Source organism: Brachyistius frenatus, unplaced genomic scaffold, assembly GCF_029030835.1.
Source record: "Brachyistius frenatus isolate BFR_SWC_R1_liver_20210118 unplaced genomic scaffold, ASM2903083v1 Contig_23, whole genome shotgun sequence".
NCBI classification, from domain to species: domain Eukaryota; kingdom Metazoa; phylum Chordata; class Actinopteri; family Embiotocidae; genus Brachyistius; species Brachyistius frenatus.
This window is the reverse complement of record NW_027210622.1, coordinates 3,827,505-3,847,469: the sequence shown is the minus strand read 5'-3', so window position 1 is coordinate 3,847,469 and position 19,965 is coordinate 3,827,505. Positions and strand designations below refer to the sequence as shown.

At 38.6% G+C, this 19,965-nt stretch overlaps 1 protein-coding gene across 13 annotated transcripts in view; it reads left to right on the top strand.

Moving 5' to 3' along the window:
• camk2d2 (calcium/calmodulin-dependent protein kinase (CaM kinase) II delta 2) overlaps window positions 1–19,965 on the top strand; it is a 37,357-nt gene that overhangs the window by 8,329 nt on the left and 9,063 nt on the right. For 7 of the 13 annotated variants that reach the window (XM_069697442.1, XM_069697443.1, XM_069697437.1 and 4 more), the window contains exons 3-13: window positions 10,018–10,077; window positions 11,166–11,220; window positions 12,389–12,454; window positions 13,084–13,156; window positions 14,684–14,786; window positions 14,956–15,039; window positions 15,314–15,408; window positions 16,327–16,449; window positions 16,695–16,778; window positions 17,043–17,085; window positions 18,286–18,326. In XM_069697442.1, coding sequence (XP_069553543.1) covers window positions 10,018–10,077; window positions 11,166–11,220; window positions 12,389–12,454; window positions 13,084–13,156; window positions 14,684–14,786; window positions 14,956–15,039; window positions 15,314–15,408; window positions 16,327–16,449; window positions 16,695–16,778; window positions 17,043–17,085; window positions 18,286–18,326 — 827 coding nt within the window. The remainder of the gene's footprint in view (window positions 1–10,017; window positions 10,078–11,165; window positions 11,221–12,388; window positions 12,455–13,083; window positions 13,157–14,683; window positions 14,787–14,955; window positions 15,040–15,313; window positions 15,409–16,326; window positions 16,450–16,694; window positions 16,779–17,042; window positions 17,086–18,285; window positions 18,327–19,965) is intronic. The other 6 variants (XM_069697445.1, XM_069697444.1, XM_069697438.1 and 3 more) reach the window with 1 other exon arrangement.

Below are 19,965 nucleotides of genomic sequence, written 5' to 3'. Positions count from 1 at the left end.
CTAGATTTCTTTCAAAGCTTTCACCCACATCTCATTGCCTTTTTTCAGATAGAGTTTGCATAATGTCGTAATGGTCACTGTATCATCTACATGACATTGGCTTGAGGTCATTGATTGTTAGGAAAAGTTACTTAACAGCAGAAAAAGTAATATGATGTACTCCATGGTTGAACAAAGATATCTTCTCATGTCTTTCTTTTGCCTTTTGTATGTCAACCTTTTTTTTTTTTTCTTCCTTCTCTGGCTTCCTGGCTTTGTGTTGCGCTACAAACTGTTTATTTCATGGTTCAAGTCTGTTGTCTGGCCTCCATCAGCGGTGACAGAAAATGTATTGATGTGTGTTCAATCAGAGGCCATATATGCAGAGACTTGAACAAAGATCAGATTGGTTGTTTAAATCTTCATTTTTGTCTAGGAATGTGCCATGGGTTGTTATCAGCAGAATCACCAACACTGGGATATGAGCTCCCTGAAGTTTAGTCATTAAAGTGAAATCCACATCACCACTTCACTTTTCAGTTCAAATAGAGGAAGTTATGAAGATGGATCTACACTGCTGCCACAGAGTTACAGATACATTTTCAATTTTTAAAACATCAGCTGTAAATATCAGATTTTGTTGTCAGATTCCTCACAAGTTTATTTGCTCCAGAATCTCATTTTGCTCTGATATTCTAAAATCAAAAGCAGAAGACGTAAAGATACAATGTTTTTTTTTATTTTTTTATGACAAAAGTATCTGCAATAGGTGTGGAATATAGCTGCAACATCCAGTGCTTATTACATTAACACTACTGCTTTCCCTACCTTCATGTAAAAGAAAAAGCTGCGTGTAGAGTTCAGACTTTTTCTCTAGGGGGTTGTTGGGAGGCATTGCAGTTAAATGCAAAAACAATTTAACTGTAATTCAGATGTAGAAAATGTGAAGTGTTGGCTCATACGTTTAATCTGTTTCAAAGTACTCCTATTCACTTAGCTATATTAAACAATGTATTTCATTTCTTCTGCTGGAGGCTATGCCAGGTCTTGTGGTAACCAAGGAGCTGCACAGATTTTCTGTTTATTAAGGGAACATTATATTACTGCTATATAAATAGCAGAAATGACATCCTCAAGATGAATCTTTTGTACTGTGATTATGGGTATTGTATTTTGGTGTCTTCGTGCCTTAGTGCTCTTCAGCTGTACCACGCAAATGTTTCGTCAGTACTGTAGCCAGAATCATATTATACAATGCCTTCCACAGCAGGGCTTGATGTATTTAAATCTGTGGTCTATGTGATTATATTTGTGAATTTGTCTTAATGTCTGCTTTTTCTTGTCTCTAGTCAGGATGTCTTCAGACCATCGCCCTCAGATTAAACCACTTCTACATATTAGTCTAATGTGTGTGTCTGCATTACACTGGATAAGATAAAGGAAGATGTTACCGTACGTTATGAGACTCCTGGCCATTCTCTTGGGACAGTCTTATCTCTGACAGCAGCCACCTTTTGTTTCTCCTCAGAAGAGAAAGCAGGGTAGTTATCAGTTTCATAATTCTTCCTTTATTGGGACCCAGCAGAGGGTGACGGTGTCTCAGCATCCGTATGGTTTCATTAGATTCTGCAGGGGGTAGAATGGAACCGTATGGAGGAGGACTACTTAGCCGCTGGCCACAGAGGATGTTACATTCACCCCACTACATCTTTTTAATTAAAACTCTTAATTAAATTGGAATAGAGCAATTCCAGCTCCCTGTTGTGGTGTGTGCGTGGTTGGTGCAATTGTGTGTGTATTAGGGATAAAACTTCAGATAAGGTTGATTTTCATTGATACGATTATTGATTGTTTGAAAAGGTTAATTGATTATGCACCTCAAGTTCCCAGAGGATGTTTTCAAACTGTTCACTTCGTCTGACCAACAGAAAAAAATATATTCTAAGTTATTCAATTTACAATGATGTAAATCAGAGTATATTTGAGAAATTTCAAACAACAAAATTTGGTATTTTTTACTTGTTAAATCATTTTAAGTGTTAATTGATTATTAGAATTGTCATGGTCATTGCTGGCTGGTATGTATACTTACACTGGTATCTGCAATATTTTCAGTAAATATGACACAGAACATCTTCTTTATGAAACTGACCTTACATATATTATGGCTATGACAGCAATGAAAATGGACAAATTTACACAGCATCTTCCTTTTCATTTTCATGGGTAGCAATACCTCTCATGGCACTTTTGTCAGGGAATGGCACAAAGCCAATGTTAGTTGGTGTTTTTCAATTTATTCTACTTCCGAAAATATTTTGGCATTAACTCCCCTGATGAATGGCAGTGCATTCACTGTGGCAAAGAAAGGGTCAGCCAATGTGCTGCTTTATATACTTGGTGCAACAAGCTGGGGTCAGAGTCTTTGCGATTTTATCGCGATTGATGAGCGACCACAGTATTCAGCTTAACTGACCTTTCGACTTTGAGGAGATGCATACACCTAGTCACAAACTTGGATGATCGAGTGCAAAAAAATTATTCTACACGCAGCTTCTCTGTTTATGTCTTATACCTTTTATAAGATATACTTTAGAGCTGTAACAAATAGTTGATTCTTCTGAAGTACATAGTGGAGATGTCTCCCAAATGGTTGAGATGTTGTTTCTTGCCTGACTATTAATTTAGTTATGTCAAAGCCATTATCTCTTCAGGGCTTAGTGGGACTCGTGTTGTCTCTGGTTCATGTTAGTTTTGACATTTCTATAGTGGCAAACAAAAAAATTCAAGGCAGATCTGGAGTTTTGGGAAAGATCTATTCAAAACCCACCTGTTATCTCTTAGTGGAGTTTAAGGAGGTTGTGTCCTCGCTACAAAGAAAGATCACATAGTAATTCAAGTTAGCATAAGGCTAATACGGATGTTAGTTGGCTTGGCTGGTGGAAGTCTCATGGTGCTAATGCTCTGCCCATACAACATGCCTAGTTTGCATTGCAAACTCTGTATACTGTGTAATGCAGAGACATTTAAATGGCACTGATAGGTTTAATCAGCATTGTGAACTCATTTGACTTCAATGCAATATATGTTTATTCATATGTAAAGGTCCCACACGATAGGGTGAATTCAATTGTTTCAGTCCCAGAGTGTTCCGATAATCAGTCTGCCTCTGCTTCAGTAAAGACTCTGTCAAGAGCCACATGCTGTCCTCTTAGTCAGAATTTTCTTTTGGGATATTTGACTACCTTTCTTGGGCTTTTGTTCTGTCTCTATTTCTGTCCCTGTCTCTTGCTCGTTTGCTGCCCACTTTCTATGTCTACCAGTGTGTTCTTTGTCCCTTATTTTGGTAGTGTTGGATTTACAGGATGTCAAACTAGAAGAGGCTATAAAAAACACACAAACACACGTATACACAGAGCACTACACTGCTGCAGTGCGGGTGCAGACGCGACACATGAGAAAGTGATTGAAAGAGACAGTGGCAGCAGTGAAGAGAGACAGAGGGGAATAGAGGAGGATGTTTTTGGGGTCTGATACAGAATTTCTGTGATTTGCCTTGTGATGAAATGATTTGCAGAAGACGATTTGTCAGCAACTCTTTAATACAACACATTGAAATATGAAGAATCTTTTTAAGCAAACAGGTCCTTAAATATGGAATATGTTTCTCCTCCGATTTAAGGCAAGCTGTCTTCTTGAGTGTGTGCATTAAACTGCATCCAAAAAAAAGAAAGTTAGACCACAAACCGACAGATAGAACAACAAGTTGTCAAGTGAATAATTTAACGTGAATGCGTTTGATTCTTTTGATTTAGTTTTTATCAAAAGAAAGGATTGTAGTAATAAAAGCCAGGATGGAGAGACGATTCCAGTTTAAGAAAGAAATTACAGTCACTTTAGATCAGTCCAAAAACAGATAGTCCTGAATGATAACAGCTGACTGGAGTACCTTCACATTTGTCTGCACAATTACAATGGCTTCACACTATAGAAATGCTGCTGTCAGTTTCAACCACGTAAGCAAATTGCCTCCCGCTAGTGTCTGAGGCGAGACGGCTCAAGCTTGTGTACACACAGATACATTCAAGTCTTGTAAAACATTTTTGTCAGCCAGTCACAACTCGTTGTTGTCAGTCTGAGACTTTTGAGAGGCAGGCAGATTTCAGAGTTGCTTGCAGCAGAAGTGTGGAAAGGGAAGGTGTAAAATGTGATTTAGTCATCATTCAGAAAGTAAAACTGCTCTGTTAGGCTAACATATAGGCAGTGACAACTTCACCAATGCACTTTTGTGCTCCAAACCAGTTAACTTGTATGTCTTTAAAGTTTGCTAAAACAATGGACCCCACATAACAAAGGGAAACCATACAAACATCACACAAAAAGTACCAATACAAACCCAAAACCTTTTCTTACATTTGTAAAGTTATCGACATCTTGTGGACTACATCATTCTTGTTAAAATGTATCTGTTGTAGTTTCCTGTTCAGGCGTAACATCATGCAAATTGTTTAATTGCATTAATTAATTCACAAAAAGCCTACACACTGAAAGTGAGGTTTCACAGTTTCTCCTTAAATCAACAGCATACTTTAAGAGTTTTCAGCAGCTCCCTGTGTTCCACAATAACTGTATTATTTTTGGTGTGGGTCAAACTTCATCATATCAAATACATCTGATGCAGAAAAACTTGTACTCTTGGTTTTAGTGTTTATTCTAGTAATCTCTGCTCTTCTTTTACTGTTCCAAATAAATATCTTGGCTAATAACTGTTGCTGCATCTGTAAAGCGCAATTTCTGTCTCTCCGTCTTCATATAAGGTCAAATTGTGTGTTTTACATGTTACAGGTTGTAGATGTGTCAAAATTAAAGTATCAAGGATGTATGCTGCCACAGAATTATCCAATTGTGCCTTCCTATCTGTAGTTCAGTAGAGTTTGATAGTTGTGCATGAACACTCGATGTCTGCCATTTGCATGCAAGGCTGGTTCCACTGCAGAGGAGAGGAGAGGCCTGACGCTCTGATTGGTGCAGGAGTTGCTAGACAACAGATGTCCAGCCGGCTAAGAGATGGACTACCTGTGGAGGAGGCAGAGAAATGAGAGAGACGGAGTGAAAGAAAAGTGGAGGTGGAAAATGATTGAGAGAAGGAGTGAAGCTGTTATATGACATTCACAGTGTACAGTCAGTGAGTGGAGGAAAAACTACAACCTGACTTGATCACCCTCGTATGTATCATTGAGCAGTTATTTAAAAGAAACAACTTTCTAATGAAGCATCAGATTTGCTTATGAAATCATTTCTCGAATGTTGTGTATTTTCCAAATGCTAATGATAAAAAAAACATGTAAACTTTACAACAACTGCTAAATATTTACCGCAGCTTGAGATTTTTTTTTCGCCCTTTTATGATGAACTCCTCTATTGGAGAGCTATGACATAGACATGGTTGGCTGCAACCCTTCATCCGTAAGACTACATCTAAATAGTGAAGTCAGACTTCCTGCTTTATATGATTGCACATGAATGACCCATTCTGGAACACTTCATTTATTGTTATACTTTCAGATATATTGCCAAATTGTCCTTTTATGGTTGAGGGCAAATGTGCAGATTTGCATCGGGGAGCTAGATGCATTTTACATCATGTCGAAGAAAGATGTGGAGCCAAAATTGTGAGCCAGTTTGCTGTCTAGAAATTTGTCTACTGTAGAAAGCTGTCATGATGAATTATGAAATGAACCTTTTTCCGCTAAAGACATTTTAAACCAGCACAGATCATTGAATTGTTTAGTGTAGTGTAGTCATATAAAAATACAAAGCGGTGACTTAAAGGTATCTTTATAAAAGATCATGACTGTATTCAGTTTACTATTATTTATACAAAAATCTTGCATAAATATAAGTAAACATTCGGCTGAGGAGAAATGAAAAAATAAAGTCGTTTTATTTCCTTACAAAAATAACCAAATTCACTGTATTGTAAAAATGAAAAGTCAGGTTGAGAGAAAAACTGAGTTTGTGTGTCACATTGAGAGAGACACTACAGGGTGATGTGCCATTCAGTAACATGGTAAGACTGAGGCAGAGATGGAATGACGAGTGACCTTGCTCAGAGGGTCCTGCTAATCATGCAGTAATGACTGAGCTGCCCTTGGTTCTGGTTCTGCCTGTCAGGATGCTTGTATGCCTCCATGCTGCTGTGCTTGTCTCCAAAGCTGGCAGTAGACTTCAACAAAATCCAGATTGGCGTGTTCTCACAGGCAATATGGCAGACTTGTGACCACACAAAAGAGCTGCATTGGGTTCTGTATGCAGTGGTGTGTGCAGGTCTATTCATAACTTTTCACACAGTCTTCTTCACCACCCCTTCAGTTACTGTTACTGTTCATAGGAAATAAAATTATTATTATTTGTTGATTTTGGTTACTTTTGGCTGCTCATTGCTTTTCTTTAGTTTTTTTTTTTTTTTAACATTTTATAACTAGCTTGAGGGATAGAAACCATTTTTAATAAAAGTAAACACATGTTTTGGAAGATCAACAAACTGACTAGGAGTCACCTGATGGCACATCTCTTCATCCATGGTTTAGGGAGTGAGAATACCATCTCCTTGTGAAAGCCGTGGCTTAAGGATTTATGTTATCAAGTTGTCTTTTTGTACCGTTTTGTGAACAAAATATCTGAATGCTTTGAAGGACTTTCTTTGAAGGACTCTGTCACGAACAATTTTTTTAGAGTTAAAGTTGAACTGATTCGATTTTGATGGTCTAAGGTCACTCCGCCAATACAAGCACGTTTGTGGCCATAATTTAAAATTTCATATGCTAATTATGGCAAAATTTCACACAAAGGTCTTGGAGGGTAAAATGATGAATACTGACATTTTATATCCACAACTTCAAATATCAACTTCACTGTGACATCATCTTTTTCACAAACATTATTCAACACCAGAACTCAGAAACAGAGGCAGTGATTTTTAGCTTTTAATAGTAATACAATTGCTGCTCATGCTCTATTTGTTTTATGTTTCAATGATGGAATTTTATTCTGGATTTCTCTGTGTCTGTGCGACTCATAAACTTCACCTTTTGGTGTAGATACAGTCTTTTTGTCACAATGAACATGTACTTTTTTTTTCTACTGCACATTTGAGAGCATGCCAAGTTCCATTTCATTGAAGCATACCAAGCATTAGGTTTTTCTGGATATCTGCCTGTTGCTTCCTATGGATCTGCTACACAGACACAAAACAAACAAATACCTGGACCTATAATGAGAACAAGCTGCCTGGTATTCTTTGTTGGTCTTGCTTCTGTGCTGCACTGAGCCCACAGTTTCCATAGCATCAAGAAGAGCAGAGGAGGGAGACACAGATGAGAGTGAAAAATAGGCGTCCTATTTTATTTGGAAAAAAAGGCAGAACCCGCTGCTCTTGTTTCTCTCTCTCTCTCTCTCTCTCTCTCTCTCTCTCTCTCTCTCTCTCTCTCTCTCTCTCTCTCTCTCTCTCTCTCTCTGTGTCCTCAAGCAAAGTTGAAATGGGTCAGCTCAACACCATTCTGTTACTCATTATAATTACTGCTGTTCTGACTCAATTGTTCCAAATCAGAGTCACTGGACTTTAGTTTCTTCTGGCAGAGAGATTTGAGTGTCACTTGATGTTCAAAAAGTCAGATTCAATCAGGGGGAGATGTGAGATGCTGTCTGGGCTGCCATATCTCCTGTCTGGGGTTCTGTTGCAGTACTATATGAGTACAGTAACCCAAATACCTGCTGTCTTTTCTGTCTTTCACTGAAGGGTTGTGTTCGGTTCATGAAATTCCATGCTTTTCCTGTCAACAGGCATGTACAGTGCATCCGGAAAGTATTCACAGCGCTTCACTTTTTCCACATTTTGTTATGTTATAGCCTTTTTCCAAAATGGATTAAATTCATTGTTTCCCTCAAAATTCTACACACAATACCCCATCATGATAACGTGAAAAAGTTTTTTTTTTAAATTTTTGCAAATCTATTTAAAAAAAAAAAAAAAAAATAAAATCACATGTACATAAATATTCACAGCCTTTGCCATGACACTCAAAATTTAGCTCAGGTGCATCCTGTTTCCATTGATCATCCTTGAGATGTTTCTACAACTTGATTGGAGTCCACCTGTGGTAAATTCAGTTGATTGGACATGAGTTGGAAAGGCACACACCGTCTATATAAGGTCCCACAGTTGACAGTGCATGTCAGAGCACAAACCAAGCTATGCAATCCAAGGAATTGTCTGTAGACCTCCGAGACAGGATTGTATTGCAGGAACTGGGAGACTAGTCAGGATGGAGGGAAAGATGAATGCAGCAATGTACAGAGACATCCTTGATGAAAACCTTCTCCATAGCGCTCTGGACCTCAGACTGGCGAAGGTTCATCTTCCAACAGGACAATGACCCGAAGCACACAGCCAAGATAACAAAGGAATGGCTTCGGGACAACTCTGTGAATGTCCTTCAGTGGCCCAACCAGAGCCCAGACTTGAACCCGATTGAACATCTCTGGAGAGATCTGAAAATGGCTGTGCACTGATGCTCCCCATCCAACCTGAAGGAGCTTCAGAGGTCCTGCAAAGAAGAATGGGAGAAACTGCCCAAAAATAGGTGTGCTAAGCTGAAAGCATCATACTCAAAAAAACTTGAGGCTGTAATTGCTGCCAAATGTGTTTCAACAAAGTATTGAGCAAAGGTTGTGAATACTTATGTACGTGTTATATTTATGTTCTTTATTTTTAATAGATTTTCAAAAATTTTAAACAAACTTTTTTCACTTTGTCATTATGGGGTATTCTGTGTAGAATTTTGAGGAAAAAAAATAATTTAATCCATTTTGGAAAAAGGCTGTAACATAACAAAACGTGGAAAAAGTGGAGCACTGTGGATACTTTCTTTTTTTTTTTTTTTAAATTTTTTTTTATCGTATGACTGTTATATGATCATATTAGTTTACTGTCCAGATGAATACTGCCACACAAATTCAGTTTTTGCTTTAAACATGCAAAGGGATACTCTATGGTATGCATAACTTAAATCTAATCCACAGTGTATTTTTTTTTATTTGGGGATATTGATGTTGCCCTTTCTAGGTTCTTAAAGGAACAGTATGTAGGATTTAGTGGCATCTCTGTGAGGTTGCACCCACCATTGCAACCAACTAAATACCCCTCCCCTCAACCCTCTCTTTCCAAGCTTGTAGGAGATCCTTCAGGCATTGTAAAAACAAGACAGGCTCTAGAAACTAGTGTTTAGAATTAGTGTTTAGTTTACCCTTTCTGGGATACTGTAGAAAACATGGACAACACAGCAGGCTTCATGGAACCTGCCCCCTGTGTAGATATGGGACTCATTCTTAAGTAATGAAAACACAATGAATCTTAGTTTCAGGTGATTATACACGAATGAAAACATAGATGAATACTATATTCCATTTGTGCCAATAGACTCCCCTGAATCTACACAGTGAGCCTCAAATGTATATTTTCATATACGTGAGCAAAGATGTTAATAGCAAGAAAAACCTCTTGATCCTCACATTTAATTTACGTTAAGCTTTTGAATATGTGAAATTCAATTTAATTTAGCTTATTTTATTCTCAGAGCAGCAAAGGGAACCTGCATGAGCTTACATTTAGCTTGACTCCAGAGGTCAATATAAACTCACTGTGTCTGTTCACTGTTTGTTTGCTGCCTGCCTGTTTGTGGCACATCACCAAGCCCATATCAGGTCACATTATTTTTGTCAAGCATTTCAGTTCTTATAAGGAAATGAACAGGCTGACACAAAGCCAGCACACATACAGACAGACACAAACACACACTGACGCTGACAACAACGTCCAAACACTGCAATGTGTCCTCCACTCAGTTAAAACTTCACTTGCAGCCAACCTCACTTTAGATGATTTAGAGAGCCAATCATTGCAGGGAATAATGAAGAGTATTAAAATAACCCATCTCTGTTTTTGTGTCCATGTTTGTGTTTCCTCTACTTTTCTTTTAGATCATCAAAAGCTGGAGAGAGAGGCAAGGATTTGTCGTTTACTGAAGCACCCCAACATTGGTGAGCTGTGTGTCCTCAATCTCAAAATACGCACACGCAAAAACACACATGCTGATACACACAAAAACACACACACTTTGTTCAGGTCTCTTGTGATTTCTGCCATGGCTATTTATCTTCTAGACACAGTTATGAGGGAGAGAGAGAAACCAAATAGGTGTGTGTGTGTGTGTGTGTGTGTGTGTGTGTGTGTGTGTGTGTGTGTGTGTGTGTGCGTGCGTGCGTGCGTGCGTGCGTGCGTGCGTGCGTGCTCTCCCGGCTGAGTCATCACAAATACACAGGAGCCCTACACCTCTCTTATCCACTGACCCTTTACACTCTTTCCTCCTCACTGTACCTCTGATAGAAACCGTCTCTCCTCTTTTGTTTTCACATGCGCTTTCTTTTCTTCACTATAATTGTTTCAGATTTCTCAAATCATTTCTTTTCAGTTTTCTGAGATAACTCCGCTCTTAAAAAGTTTGGGAACAACTATGACTGGAATTTTTGACTCCTTGGCTTTGAAATGTCATGAACTATAAAAGTAGAAACAAAAAGAAGAGGTATGATTAAGGTACCACAAAAAAAGTATTAGGACTAGCTCTCAATATCAGATTTTCACTGTACGATTATTGTGGCCAAAAGAATTCACGATAATGACAATAATGTACAAATCATTTACTCTTGTGTGAGTATGTGTGTGTTACAGGGATTATCATGGTGCTGTATTTAATAAATGCATGAGGCTACAGCCTATTTGACAAACTAATGTTAAAGAAGTTATACTACAGTCAGTCATATACAGTATGAAGATTATCAGAGACATATGAATTGTTGTTGTTCTCAAAGATTTTATTGAAAATACAGTCATTATTGATGGCGGCTTTGCTAAGAAATGTTTTAGAAATTCTCCACGGTTAGAATAACAACTCATTTTGCTGCCCGTGTATACAGTATCGCTAAGGCACAGCAGAACAACAGAGGATTTAAATAAGGAGTATTGACTTTAATATTTGAATATTGGCTGATTTCTCCTTTATTGATTTATTTTTCTTCTGTCCCTGTTTCCTTTTCCTTCCTGTGTTTGTGTTTCTCTTACATCTCTGCAGTAAGACTCCATGACAGCATATCAGAAGAGGGTTTCCACTATCTGGTGTTTGATCTGTGAGTAACAGACTCTCTCTGTCACACATGTCTTGTTTACCTTCCCTCCTATATTGTTCATTTGTATCAAGTTTACACCATGTATAGAAATACCATGTATAGAAATAGTGGTATTTCCCATGAAAATGGATTTAGTTGCACCGGCTTTATGTAAATCAATCACTTTGTGTGTTAGGTCTTTCTCAGTTCTTAGTAACTAGTAGCTAGTTTGAAACCAGTGATTTACACTGGAAAACCTAAGTACTGCCTTGGCTAATTAAGACTTGAGTAATGTGTAAATAGATTTTTGGAAACATTTGTAGCACCATCCAATTAACATTAATCAACTATTTAAACAGGAAGTAGCATCATAGCTGTAACATAAAAACCAACAATAACAGTTTTCAGGGGCCAACTGATACATTAAATGTAACTGTTGTTATTTGTAAACGTAGATATTTCTGGCACTTTGCCTCTACATTCTACATTCACAAAGAAATATGTTTCACAGTGAACCTAGCTGTGTGAATGTAGTTTGCAGGGAGATGTATATTTGAGGTAACCGAGCTGATGTTAATATGTCTGGTGTTATTAGGTGCTATTTTGTAATATAATGTCATTTTAAATATATACGGTTCATGTCATCATTAAACTGCATTAAGAAATGCAAAGTCAGATTTGTCAAACATATTCCATATTAACTCTTCAACTGTTAAACCTGGTTGTTACTGGCTGAAAATACTAAAAAAAAAATGTTTGTGTGGTGCGGCTGCCCATTTTAAGGCAGTGATGCATCAACCCCCTCGTGAAAATCATAAATAGATAAAGTTTGAAATCATGAAGACCTGGTGCAATCAGCTTCTAACCCATCCCCTCTCCTGTGTGTGTGTGTGCATGGGCCAATACGAACCTTATTAACATATGTACACACATACACTAAACTCTAGCAAAGAAACAACTACTTTTACACCCTCTGTACATTTTTATAGAAACAAACATGTTCACTGCTTACAAGTAACTAGCTTAAGCTACATTTTCATAGATGTATTCTAACTATACGGGATGTCTGTGAAAACATGCGGTATCTGTGTAGGATCGATTACATGTAAAGTACAATGAATGATTCTGTTTCAGTTTTGAATCAAGAGAGAATCATGTGCAAACTAATATTATTTCTGTCTCCCCGAAGGGTGACAGGCGGAGAGCTGTTCGAGGACATAGTAGCCAGGGAGTACTACAGTGAGGCTGATGCCAGGTAACACACACCCACACACACACTCACTGCTGAGCAAAGCAGCCATTATGCATCTCTGTCTGTAACTGGAGAGAACAAGTGTATGTGTGTATATACTGTACGTGCGTGTATATTTGTGTGGCTCACATATGGTTGTCTCAGAGGTGTGATACAGCTGCCTTGTCTCTGAGGCTTCTCATAGAGTTATTTATAAAGGTGATTAATGACATAAAGCCTGCAGTATTAATCATACACAGCCTACCTTACACTGCCAGCTTTATACTGAAATACTGCCTCCCCAGAGAGAGACAGACAGAGAGAGAGAGAGAGAAAAGAAGGGAGTGTGTGTGTGTAACTGTGTTTTCTTGTCATGAATGTTGTCTAGCTTTGGTGTTGCTATATAATTTATTACATTAAATCTTGTGAAAAATGACTTGACATCATGTTACTCAATATCATATGTAAACCAAACAGAGAAGCCTAATGAGGAACAACTAAAATACATTGTAATGAAATTGTTTCTTCTTCTCTTATCCTCCATTATTTCCCCTCACTTCTTTTTCCTCTACGCTATCTTCCTTGCTCTTCTGTCTCTCCCTCCATTCGTTCCATCACAACCCTGCACTTGTTCATCCCTGTCCTGCCCTCAGCCACTGCATACAGCAGATCCTGGAGAGTGTCCATCACTGCCATGTTAATGGGATCGTTCACAGGGACCTGAAGGTTTGTATGACCACAGCCGTTGGTGCAACCCTTCTGGAAAAACCCCCAAGCCCCAGTGCTGACGGAAATCAACATTCAGAAAATACTGAGTCCATCCTTACCTTTGCATCATAGGTTTCACTTGTTTTATAGTTTGTTTGATGAAATAAAGATGAAATTTGTTTTCTCATCTGAGAGGAAACATCATGCCATTATACAGATTCTTTGTCCCAGTCTCCCATTCTTCCTTGGAGAGGCGATAAAAGCTCTGGACAGCTAATAAAGCTGAGATGACCTTAACCTCAGCTTTAAAATTTGCTGCAATTTTGGTTTGCCGGAGTATGACTCAGACCTACCAAATTGCAGACACCTACCTCTCCTGCTTCTTTTCTTCTCTATTGTTATATCAACTGTTGTTGAGCTCATCAGTTATTCTTGGTTCAATACCCTTCCTGCCAATTTCCGGAATAAGGATCCTCTTCTAACACTATCCTGATGTTGCAGTGAGCATGCTAGTATTTTTGTGAGTGTGCAGTGGTGAAGCTCAGGAATGATCATCATTTGCATAATTATTTAAAAATGATGTTGAGATGTGGAAGATTTTTAAAGGTCATGAATATTCTAATGGTAGTGTGTATTCTCCGAGCTTCCCACCAGCATTTTGATGTAGAGGAAAGAAAGCTCTCTTGAATATGGCCAGAATAGCCCTGGGTATTTTATGATATTTCCAATCTGTTGACTTTATTAGGGGAGATGTCGTTTTCTGAAGAGATTTCCAGTTTTCATATGCTTAATAATCAGAGGATTTATTCACCATGATGTAAATCATTATGTAGATGTGTCCGGTTGTCAGTTAGTGTCTGTGTCCTGTTGAGTCATACGTCTGCCGTAAACTGGCTGCTCACAGGCAGTCTGTGTTTAGAGGCCCTAAATGTTACGAAATGTATTATTCATTAGAGCACACTGTCTAACTGGCCTTAGGTTAGCAGAGACCTTTCTGCACCTGTGTCCATGTGCGTGTGTGCATGCTTTGGGCTTGCATATATTTATGACTGTGGTAAACTGTGTTTGTGCGCAGTGTGTTTGTCGCTTCACTTATATGGCTGAGTCACTTGATTTTACACCCACGTCTCCTGTTACACCACACCTTCCCCCTGTATCTTTCTCCCTGCAGTGTGCACTTTGTTCCCACTCATGGATTTTAACAGTGGTTTAGTGTTCATGTTGACGAGCGCATCATGTCTACTGCCAAGTCACTCCCTCTGAATCCATGAGGCTCAGGGAGCAAGTCCACGGCTCCAGCTTGAAAAATGTCTGTGGTCACGTAGAGATTTGGTCCCATGCACATTTTTGTTTCTCTGTCATTTGTGTGGCAGAAAGGGCGTTGCTTCAGACACTGATTTAAGAGCAGTTTAGTGTCGTTAACCCCTAATGGTTTCGATTAGGATTTGGTTTGGCTAATCTGATTTTAGATCTGTGTCTGTGGGCAACTTGTTCCCAGAGCGTGTGACCTCTCACCTCTAACCTGTTTGACTCCGCCCCCCCCAGCCTGAGAACCTTCTATTGGCCAGTAAGCTGAAGGGGGCGGCGGTCAAGTTGGCTGACTTTGGGCTGGCTATCGAGGTACAGGGGGACCAGCAGGCATGGTTTGGTGAGTATTCATCCATTCATTTTTTTCTACCTCAAACAGTTGTTCAATCCAGCAGCCAATCAGTCAGTCGAACACTCATTTAGAAAGCCAGCAAACAGCCAAGTCACCTAATTGCCCACTCTCGCCTACCATTCCACGTCTCCTCCCTTCCTTCATATTACTCCTCCAGGTTTTGCCGGCACCCCAGGCTACTTGTCTCCAGAAGTTTTGAGGAAAGACCCGTATGGAAAACCAGTGGACATGTGGGCCTGTGGTAAAAAAATAATTCAAATCCTCTCACTTCAACTGTTTGAATCAATTTGATGCTGGACCTAAAATCTCAGTCTTTGGCCTTGTCTTACCTGGTCAGGTGTGTGAAGGAGAGTATTTTGTACCAAAACTGCAGTTTTGAGTGTTTTGTAAAGTCTTAACCCAGTAAACCTTATGTTGTTAGTGAATAATATCGGCTGTATCAGTGTAAAGTGCTACTACATTGTAGTGGTATTTGCTGCGTACACATCTCAGCTTTGCATGTCACTTCCTTTCAGGTGTGATCTTGTACATCCTGTTGGTGGGTTACCCTCCCTTCTGGGATGAGGATCAACACCGTCTCTACCAACAAATCAAGGCTGGGGCCTATGATGTAAGTTTGCACACAGTGCACAGGACTGAAAAAGAAAATTAAGTTCAAACAGACAAAAAATGGGATGTAAATTGTTTCAATCACTGAGACCTTACAAAACACAATTGTGGCCATGACTTAGGAATTCATATTAGTTATGGTAACGTTTGGAAATGTCTAATAGGATAAAATGATAAACTGACGACATCTTTTGTAGATTTTGTAGCTTCTGTGCGGCATCATCATTATGTGAAACACAGTCTGTGACGGCTTGAACTTTATGTTCAGAATCAACTTTATTGGCCAAATTCCTTCAAATTTTTTACACACATATGAGTCTTTAAACTGCATCTTGACTAGTTGGGGGAGGCATACAACTGCAAGGCTGTAATTCTAGTTGAACCTGGAGAGATGATTACAGATTTTTTTCCTCACTGATATGAAAATGGACCTCTAATTATACTGATCCTCATGACATATTGGAGAAAACAAATGTTAATCTCATCTGAAATAAATCAGTTCTTAAAAGTTTAAACAGAAACCTTTTTGTGTACAACCTTGCAGATGAAAAAAAAATTAACTCTGTTTTAAATGTAAAACGGTGGAATAAGATGTATACATTACCTGAGTTGTTGGTCTTGCCTGCTAAATTCCTCCACCTGGGGTATCACCTTTTGAGAAATTAATGTTCAGATAAAATGTTTTAGTCCTCAAACACACATACAATCATGAATACACAGATTTACTCTATTTTTGGTTCTCTCTTTCCTTCAGAGAATGGCTGTTTTATTAATTTTCAGCCTGTTCACTAATGTTTTTACATGTCCTTCTTTCCTCCTCCTTTGCCTTGCTACATAAGAATATCCAAAAGGCTTTATATTGTCCTTTTTTAGCTGTGTCTCTGTAATAAGTGTTTGACACTTTCTTGTTTTTTGACAGTTCCCATCCCCAGAGTGGGACACTGTAACTCCTGAGGCCAAAGATCTGATTAACAAGATGCTCACCATCAACCCCAGTAAACGCATCACTGCCACAGAGGCCCTCAAACACCCCTGGATCTGCGTATGTGCCACAAACACACATACACACAAACAGAAATGCACAGGAACAGATTCAGACAAAAATACAGACCCACACATGGATATTGACAAACTACCATAGGTAACAGATTGCATAAATGCTACATTATCGAGCTTCCATGAACACACATAACCCCACACAGTTGCATTGCCCGCACCTGCACATCCATACATTCCTCCCACCCATTGTTTCCATTCCTGGCTAATCCTTTCATCTTTTTCCTACAGCAACGGTCTACTGTAGCTTCCATGATGCACAGGCAGGAGACTGTGGAGTGCCTGAAGAAATTCAATGCCAGGAGGAAACTCAAGGTGAGACTTCTGGCAATCCTTCACATTTCTATTTATACAGAACAATCCATCCAGTCATGTTTCTCTCCCCCTCTCTGTCTTCCTCACTCAATACTCCTCAGTTTAACTTCGAAATGATGACTTGTTCTCTAAAACTTTCACGTTGCCCTTTTGCTGTGCTTCGCTTTTCTTGCTGCAACCTTATAATCAATCTTCCTTTCTTTTTCTTCCTTCTTTTCGGCCATCCTCATTTCCTTCTTCTTCCCTTCTTTTCCATAACTGCAGGGAGCCATATTGACCACTTTGCTGGTCACAAGAAACTTCTCAGGTATGTCTCTCTCAGCCTGGTGTCTATGGCCTGGTTCCCCAATTACATCTTATAAACTAGAAACAATTTTCTTGAAAATGCTGACAGTTGAAACTATTTTAATCTTTTAAAATTTAAGGTAGTTTGGATAAGGTGCTCTATGAAAAGTGCATCTTCTATTTTTGAGGCACTACAAAGTGGGTAAATTTTTTTTAGTAAAAATAACCGCAAAAAAAATGAACAGAGGCTTTTGTCACATCTTTGGAATCGTTTCGATCAGTTTCTGTATAGACCAAAGTTGATCTTGGCACAAAGATGCCACTGGTAAACAGCGTCATCTCCTTTTATCTCTCTAGCTGTTGTTCTACCACTCTATCTCTATTTTGCACTTTGTCATGCTATTTTGCACGTATTTGGTTTGACCTATCTCTGATTTCTCTGGCTTTTACTAGCCCATGCTCTCTTTTCATTGTACAGTGAAATGCATTAGTGCATTTTTGTCTCTTTTTATTCATCATTTTCTTCCTTTTTCAATTTCCTTTCCTTTTTTTTGTTTGGATTGTGGTATCCATTTGAGGTAAGATATTTGAAATGATAGGGAAATATGTTAGATTGGCCCCCAACTAATGGCCCCAATTGTGATGCTCAGGCTTTCTTGCTCTTTTAAAAAAAAATAATCAATCACAGATGCATGAAGATAAAGTTTTTGGTATTTGAAAGAGCAATATTGAACTCCACAAATGCAAAAGCACTGATATAAATTGGGAATGAAATTTACACAAGGATACAGCATTTTAGTATTTGTATTCTTTATACCATTAGAATAGAGAGAAGAGTGGTGGGGATTGTATGCGTGGGTGCTCGTGGTTAAATGCATGTGTTTTTGTGCAAATGTCAACTTAAGAATGTTGTGTGGGTCTGTTAAAGGTTTTAAGATCATCTTGTTCATTACTTGCTAAATATACAAACAATTAACCACCCACCCTTCAGCCCCTCACATGTGAGTTAGTATGTAGAAGGACAACAACCTTGTTTAAATGGCGATGTTATTCAGTCATTCGTTGCATTGCATTATGGACCTTGCAGTTGGATTTTGCAACTGGAGTTTGAAGATAAGCACAGTGGATTGATATGCTTGCTGCATGTTAGTGGAGCCTCAGGCTCAGGTACCTGTTTGTGTACTCACATGCTGAAGTGTCATCTCTTTCTATCTTTCTACAGCAGCCAAAAGTTTGCTGAACAAGAAGACAGACGGCGTTAAGGTGAGCTTCTTTGCACAACAAAGAAAATGCTTTGTTACTTGCATTATTTGGTTGAAACGTTTGGTGTCTGAGAAGCCTTTTTGATTATTATGTAGTTGTATTGTGCATTTTTAACATCATCATTCAGGGACAGTCACTCCAAGCTGTGGGAAATGGTTGTTATTTTCTTAGCTGGATGTCCAGTTATTTTTTTGGCACAGCAGACCACATTGATTGTATTTGAGTTATATTACTAGTTTCATCATCCTCTTTTAAATTACTGGGCTCTTTAGTTTCTTATCCTGTCTGTATTTCCTGAATTTACAATGTTTCATATTTTCCATAATCATTACAGTAGGGCCCCTGTTGTGCTCTATCCTAGTTTCTTTGTGTGTTTGAGGCCCAATCTGAAGTCCAACACCTGATGCAGAGGCGCACACATGGGACAGTTTTGAGACATTGTTAGAAGTTTGTTGTGGCTATCTAATTCTGTGTGGCTGTTTTTTCATAAATGTGAGTGTTGATTTGAGATTGGACCTCTGCATACATGATTTGAATCAGTGTCACTGTGTTTGGGTCTTTCTCTTATATCACGCTACGAAATCCATTTCAGGGAGTTTATTCCTCAATGTCATCCCATCTAATTTAAAAATGACAATAAAAAAAAAAAAAAATGCAGGGTTTATAGTAAGAAATGAGGGGATACATCTGTGGTGGGAAGTTTTGGCTGTATAGTTGGTTTTGTGGAGATGGGAAAATCATATGAATCTACAAAATACCAGTGCAAAATGTCCTTCTGAATTTGTGTTACCAGACAAAACACATGATCTTGTGTAGATTTCCATAATTACATACATAGCCAGTTGTATTAATTTTGTGAAAATGACAAACTTACCCACATATTTCTATTAAGATTTATTTTGTTTTAGTCCTTGAGTAAAAGGTTGGACCTATGCATGCCTGCACTGCCACCAAAAGGTCATGATGAAAGTATTTGTTTCTGGACTACTTCAATGGATACGGATAAATAGTTTGGAAAGATCTACGTTGATGGAGCGCCTGTTTCAAAAGTGGTTGGCGAAATTTTGTTTTCTTACATTTAAATATTTTATCTGACAGGAAGGGCGGTCAACAATACATTTAAACTGATATCTCCTGACCACCATGTCGTCACTAACAACCTCTTCTGTCTTCTCCCAAATGTAGTTTAGAATTCAATCCAAATGTGTTACCTTTTTAGATTTTAGGAACATAGATTCTCTTCAAATATTTCTGATATTTTTTCTCTACCCTCAGCTATTTCCTCAGCTTTCAACCTTCTTTACATCTTATAATACAGTTTCTCAATCTTGTTCCTGGGGACCCTCTGCTCCATGTTTTATATTTTTCAGTTCCCCAGCACATTCTATTCAAACAAATTGGTTGTTATCAGGCTTCTGCAGAACTTAATGACAACCCTAATGACTAGTAATAATTAGAATCAGGTGTGTTGGAGAGGGGAGACATTTTAAACATGTAGAGAAGTGGGACCCCAGGTCCACTTTTGAAAGGTACTGTTATAAAGTTTCCTTTGTAAGATACACAGCTTCCATAATTTGGTCTTGGTTAGTGACAATGTAACACTCAGTAACATCAGATCTTTGGGACACATGAGTTGGGA